The 6187-nt window shown below is 43.0% G+C and overlaps 1 protein-coding gene across 4 annotated transcripts; it reads left to right on the forward strand.

Moving 5' to 3' along the window:
• Nucleotides 1-64: 64 nt before the first annotated feature.
• nmd3 (NMD3 ribosome export adaptor) lies at nt 65-5563 on the forward strand. Of its 4 annotated transcripts, none has more exons than XM_037267434.1 (16): nt 65-188; nt 795-869; nt 994-1128; nt 1231-1327; nt 1477-1557; nt 1720-1848; nt 2052-2142; nt 2425-2503; nt 2683-2779; nt 3117-3234; nt 3944-4089; nt 4512-4624; nt 4689-4761; nt 4868-4974; nt 5078-5148; nt 5273-5563. In XM_037267434.1, the coding sequence occupies exons 2-16, from the start codon at nt 826-828 to the stop codon at nt 5401-5403; spliced, it is 1512 nt and encodes a 503-aa protein (XP_037123329.1). In that variant the 5' UTR covers nt 65-188; nt 795-825; the 3' UTR covers nt 5404-5563. The 4 variants fall into 4 exon arrangements, with proteins under 4 accessions (XP_037123329.1, XP_037123328.1, XP_037123330.1 ...); XM_037267433.1 differs by having other exon boundaries at nt 68-192; XM_037267435.1 differs by having other exon boundaries at nt 95-192; nt 680-869.
• The last annotated feature ends 624 nt before the right edge of the window (nt 5564-6187 follow it).

Here is a 6187-nt window from a genome sequence, read left to right on the forward strand (position 1 = left end):
TAGTCTAGTATTTATTTTATCATAATAAACCCTGCCAATTCAACAATGTTTGGCTAGTTTTACTCAGGCGCACACAAGGCAGCTTTGGGTCCTCAATTGATGCTCTACGTCACTCAGCCCTTCTCCACGGACCTCGATGGAAAAAACGTGGAGCCGATAGTGTCTGCAGAAGCTCACTTTTTACTAACGTTAGTGAGTATATTTGCTCTTTATTTACAAGAGTTTTGACTTTCGGAGTTTCTTGTCGACATTATGTCATTACGTTTTTCCCCAAAGTCTCTCCGGTTTACCGTCCAGAACCAGTGACGTGCGATGAGGTTCAGGGTTGGTGAGGCACTGACTCCTTAAGAGCCAGATTTACAACCACAATAAGCTCTGTTACTTTTTTGTAAAAGTCCTCCTTATTTTCCTTTAGTTTAGGCACCTTTTTTTTGTTTATAAATAATAATCTGTGCTTTTTGTCTTGTCTACCTCTCTGCAACAAATAGGGCACCATTAATGAGCTCTTGGCTCACATACGCCCCCTTCAGTGCGGCAGAGTACTATCTGCCTCAACCTGTGCCTTTTTACTGCGGTTTTATGTCCCATCAGCAAAACAAAACGTGTCACCTTTGTATTTGAACAGGAAATAGGCAATTTTGACTATAAAAATGTTTGTGCAGTCATATTTATTTTAAAGGCGTCTGGTGTGAAAACTGTGCCAACCAAATCAATACCAGATGACTACCTATGGTGACCCTTGATTGGACAAGTAGAAAGTCAACAACAACAACAGGTCTTGATTGTGTCCGCAGGGGTCCTCACAAAACTGCCAGATAATCAAGGATGGAGTACATGCAGTCTGGCGCTACGAGCACCCAGGGAAATATGTAAGTAGGAAACCAGACTATTGTTACTGTTGACACTAGAGCTGGTCGATATGTCTGTGAAACAAAACCTTAGTTGCGTTGCCACGATTTGCCGTAACAATGTGTTCTAATCTAATTTTCCCAGCCTGTGCTGCACTTGTGGCGTCCCAATTCCCCCAAACCCGGCCAATATGTGCGTGGCCTGTCTACGCACTCAGGTAGACATCTCAGAAGGAATCCCCAAGCAAGTGACAATCCATTTCTGCAAGCAATGTGAACGGTTTGTCCTACGACATTTTTTTTTTAAACCCTAAATTGATCATGTGAATGAATGATTGACTGAAAACAACATTTTTGCGTTGATTCTACCTTCTCTTTGCAGTTACTTGCAGCCTCCAGCCACATGGATGCAGTGTGCTCTGGAGTCCAGGGAGCTGCTCACACTTTGTCTGAAAAAAATTAAAGGCTCTATGAGCAAAGTATGTGTTCATCTTACTGACATTTCCAATTACATATTGACAAGTCAAAATGTCAAAGATGCATGATAACTGGGCGGGCTGGCACTCAGTGAATTATGCTGTTAAATGCACTTTCTGGCTATTTCATATATTCACAACACTTCTTCTAGGTGCGACTTATTGACGCTGGATTCCTGTGGACAGAACCTCACTCAAAAAGGATTAAAATGAAGGTTACCATACAGAAGGAGGTAAGGATTAGTTATTTTAGAGGGTTTAATAATTTACTCTGTTCATGCTTTAGTCATGTGCAAATATCCCCACGTAAGCCAAAGAACCACTCTTGAACAAACACACAAAAAACATTTCCCTTCTGTCAGCGAAGATGGTCTAACCTGTAGCTGTCTCGTCAGGTGATGAACGGCGCCATCCTACAGCAGGTCTTTGTGGTGGAGTTTGTCATCCAGGCTCAAATGTGTGACGACTGCCACCGCGTGGAAGCCAAGGACTTCTGGAAGGCTGTGGTTCAAGTTAGACAGAAGGTAAAATGATTGGGAGCCACCAAGATCAAAAAGTCATGAAAGCAGTAGAGTTGAAAGCTAAAATATTGAATATTAATTAAAAAAAAAAAAAACAAATTACGAAAATAAAATCTTTCACAACTGACACTTCATTCAGCAATGTCATTCTATTTTTGTTCGTTTGCATCATTTTTGTTAAAAGGACGCTTTTTTGTTTCCAACAGACTCTTCACAAAAAGACATTCTACTATCTGGAGCAGCTCATCCTCAAGCATAAGCTCCACCAGAATGCCCTAAACATCAAAGAAATTCATGGTGTGTTTTGGACTTCTATAGTCATTCTAAGAAATTATTTTAAAATATTTTTGGAGGTGGTATTTGTAGAAAAAAAAAAAATTGTCATATCTTAAGGCAAAGTAGTAGCTTTAGTTGTCTTGCACATTTCATTCACAAAGCACCACACTGTGCTCTAAATGATTAAAAGCCCATTTAAAATCCTCTCCACATCTGAAAGTGTTTGTTACGCCTTGCGTCAGCCATCTTCCCAAATGTCTTTATTGTGTTGCGCATCACTGTTCTTCCTCCTGTCTGTCTCAGAGGGCATCGATTTCTACTATGGCTCCAAGCAGCACGCTCAGAAGATGGTCGACTTCCTCCAGTGCACCGTGCCCTGCAGGTGAGCAACGTAAACAAACAAGGGCCTGCCCGGCAGTGGGTAAACATTTCACTTATTTATGGGAAGCTTGCGGCTGCGCACACTACAATTAAAACTTTTGGATGCTTTGGCGCTGTAAACATGGATGTAGAGGGAACATGTTTGTATCTCTAAATCTCTGTCTTTGCTCAAATCTAAAGGTTAAAGGTGTCCCAGCGTCTCATCTCTCACGACATCCATTCCAACACGTACAACTACAAGAGCACTTACTCCATGGAGATAGTACCCGTTTGCAAGGTATATACTAGCAGCAGCTCGAGATGATGTCATCAATTTGTGACACTGACTTACAATGTAATCGGTACTCTTCATACTTTGACTTCAAGACAGATTTTTTTTGGAGCAAATGGCAATTGCTAATATGTACACGGTAAATAACTTACTCTTTACAAATGTATTTGAGATGTATACATCAGTAATTTGGCAATCTACTTTTTTCATACGGCACTGGATTGGAGTCTAGATACCACGATTTCTGCCATGTTTATTTTTGGAGCACTTTAGTATGCAGCCTTTCACAGTTGAACCATTCGACAGTTCTCACTTGGACATCCACTTGTCTCCTTGTTGCCAGGACAACGTGGTGTGCCTGTCGCCGCGCCTGGCGCAGAGCCTGGGGAACATGGGTCAAGTGTGCGTGTGCGTCCGGGTCACCAGCACCATCCACCTCATCGACCCAAACACCTTGCAGAGTGAGCCCAGACTGGCTTTTAAGCCAAATGACATTGTTTGCGTTTTGTGTTGTGGTTTACTAAGTCACTTAGTTGTGAAACTCTTCTTTCTGTATTACGTTACCTATTATGCTATGCTAATTGTGATAATCGCTAAAATGACAGTCAGTCTGGCGGGCGCTTGGGATCCACGTCACCATTTTTCTTGTGCTTGCAGTCACGGCCCAGCGTGACGCACAGAGGGAGGAGGGCAAGATGGCAAACATATTTGTTATGCAAGCCGTCATTGCTCATTAGCGAAAGTATGACTGCGATGAGCTGTCGAGTCTTTTCCCCCCCTTTTCTTTCTGGTGTAATCTGGCGTGTTTCTCAGCGGAGTTTTGACATTTTGAAAGGCGCTCGTCATTAATTAGGCCTTCAAAGGCCAGACCGCTTTTGTTACAGAATGCGGAAATGGCCTCAAGGCTCATATGTTTTTTTTTTCCCCTTGGTAATTTACTTCAGCTTTTTCCCCCTCTAGATTTGCTTGTATTGACCTTTTTTTTCTGATACTAATTGCTTTGACTTTTTATAGTAGTACTTTTACAGTTTAAGGAAGTTAAGCAGCCAGCACGACAGATATATTTCTCCAATTTAATCTAACAAAACAGGAATCCGCATAATTAGAGCCTCGCCGCTCCGTCAGGTTGGCACGATTATGCTGATGCAATCAACCGTCTCTCACTCACAGTTGCCGAGGTTGACGGTAGCACATACTGGCGCCACCCCTTCAACAGCCTCTGTAACCCACGGCAACTGGAGGAGTTTATCGTTATGGATATTGACATCATCAGAGACCAGAAGCTGGGTGCCGGAGCTGGCATGAGGTCTAATAAGGTGAGTGGGGGAGGGGGTTGCGGCGGCACAAACAGAGTGCATTATTGGCGGAATAGGCATTGCAATTCTCTTGGAAGCAAAATCAATAGCGAGCCATTACATTATTCCGGAACCTGCATGTGGGATTCGAGCCAACGTGAAAGAAGTGTTTTTGTATTGATTGCACAGGCTTGCCGTGTCACAATTCTCCGAATGCCGCATTATTATTATCATCACCATTATTATCATTGATGCTCCTGTCACAGTAAATTGGAGCAAAGTATGGAGTGTTTAGTAGTTTTGTAACACTTTCAAACATTTCACTTGGTGTTTACGTTAGCATTTCATGAGGAGTTAGGAACCTATGGAGATCATTTGTTGTTTGCGCATATGTGGACAATGCCAGTTGAACCCTCTAATTCTCATCCCTGTGTACGTTACAGCACACTCTGGCTGAGTTGTGGGTACAGAAGACTTCAGAGATGGACACGGGTCAGCAGTACCACTGCCGCACATTCCTGGGCCACTTGCTCAACATTGGAGACCTGGTCATGGGGTAAGTATTGATGACAGTTGCTATCCACTCGAGGAAAAGCGTTTACAGGTTCTGTTTCCGACAGGTACGACTTTGCCAATTCTAACGTCAACGACGACTTCTTGAATAAGATGAACCCTCATCATGTACCTGATGTGGTAGGAGTTTTTGACTTACCTTTTTACTTCGTACCGCCCTCTGGTGCAGAAACACAGTATTGACGCGTGGCGTGGATGCTGATTGCATTGTCATGGACTCTTGAAGGTGCTTATCAAGAAGAGCTTTGACCGCAGTCGCAGAGTGAAGCGCAGGAACTGGAAACTTCAGGAGATGGCCAAAGAAACAGAGAACGTGGATACAGATGATGAGAGGTATGCTGCAGTGCCAAATCATTCTTTTAAGATGGCTTCGGAATAGAGCCATCTCTAATTGCTACTCTCGTTTCCTGTCTTAACATTACATTTGTGTCTTCAGACAATTCCAGGACTTCCTGGAGGACCTGGAGGAGGATGAGGCTCTGAGGAAAAATGTTAACATCTATAGAGGTGAGCAGCTAGATGCTTTCCTATTACAACCTCAATCAATCTTGTTTTATGATATGCAGCGCTATAAACTTCACATCACACATTGTTGCTCATTCATTTATGAATTTATGAATATTCATTTCAGATGCCTCAAAGATCCCGGTGGAGAGCGACACCGATGACGACGGCGCGCCACGCATCTCTTTGGCGGAAATGCTGGAGGAGCTCAGCCTCTTGGACGCCACGGGAGGCGAGGGGGACGACATGATAGAGTAGATGTCGCGAGTGCTGATAAAGCCACACCGCAAGAGAGGAGCTAAAGGATCTCAGGTTGTGACCTTCCTGAAACAAATGATGTAAAATGCATAACTGGGCTCATTGGAGCCTCTGCATGCACTTTTCAAATTAAATAAAATCATCAGCTATCAAAAAATCATGCACTATTTTGAATAAGTAGGAATATTTGAACAAATATTTATCCTTATGGAAATTATTTTGAGATGCCTTGCTTCAGACGTCCACCAGAGGACGCAGTTGCATCAAAGGCAAAGATGGGACGAGCGATGAGTTATATATACATTTATGGAGCCGGTACAGTACTTTCAGGTTTTACCACTAAAATGCGTATATACACAAAAGATTCAATTTGACAAATAAAATCCAGACATAGAAGTATTTGAGTTAAGCGTTGAGTTAACACTGGCGCCTTAACGACACAACTACAATAAGCATGATTTAGAATTATTCATATATTACACGTAGCGTGTATGAAGGGTGAGGTATAATCAACTGATTGTGATCTCACGCCGGAGGAATGAACAAGTGAAATGTCTGACATTATCTCAAAGATGGCGGAAGAAGAGCAACACGATCATAGCAGGATCTAGAACAGGGGTGGGCAAACTACGGCCCGCGGGCCACATCCGGCCCACGGGACCGTTTAATCCGGCCCGCCAACCCTGAATTAATTGTATTATTAAACTTTTTTTTTTTTGTCATTTTGCCTGCAATGACTGCGTTTCCCCAGTAGATGGGGAACCGCTCGCCTGCGCATTTACTA

This window comes from Syngnathus acus, chromosome 13, assembly GCF_901709675.1.
Source record: "Syngnathus acus chromosome 13, fSynAcu1.2, whole genome shotgun sequence".
NCBI lineage: Eukaryota > Metazoa > Chordata > Actinopteri > Syngnathiformes > Syngnathidae > Syngnathus > Syngnathus acus.

Coding starts and splice junctions, on each gene's coding strand:
- nmd3 (XM_037267434.1), top strand. CDS start 826: ATGGAGTACATGCAGTCTGGCGCTACGAGCACCCAGGGAAATAT. Junction 2,780..3,116: donor AGATAGTACCCGTTTGCAAG/GTATATACTAGC, acceptor CCTTGTTGCCAG/GACAACGTGGTGTGCCTGTC. Junction 4,762..4,867: donor CTCATCATGTACCTGATGTG/GTAGGAGTTTTT, acceptor GGACTCTTGAAG/GTGCTTATCAAGAAGAGCTT.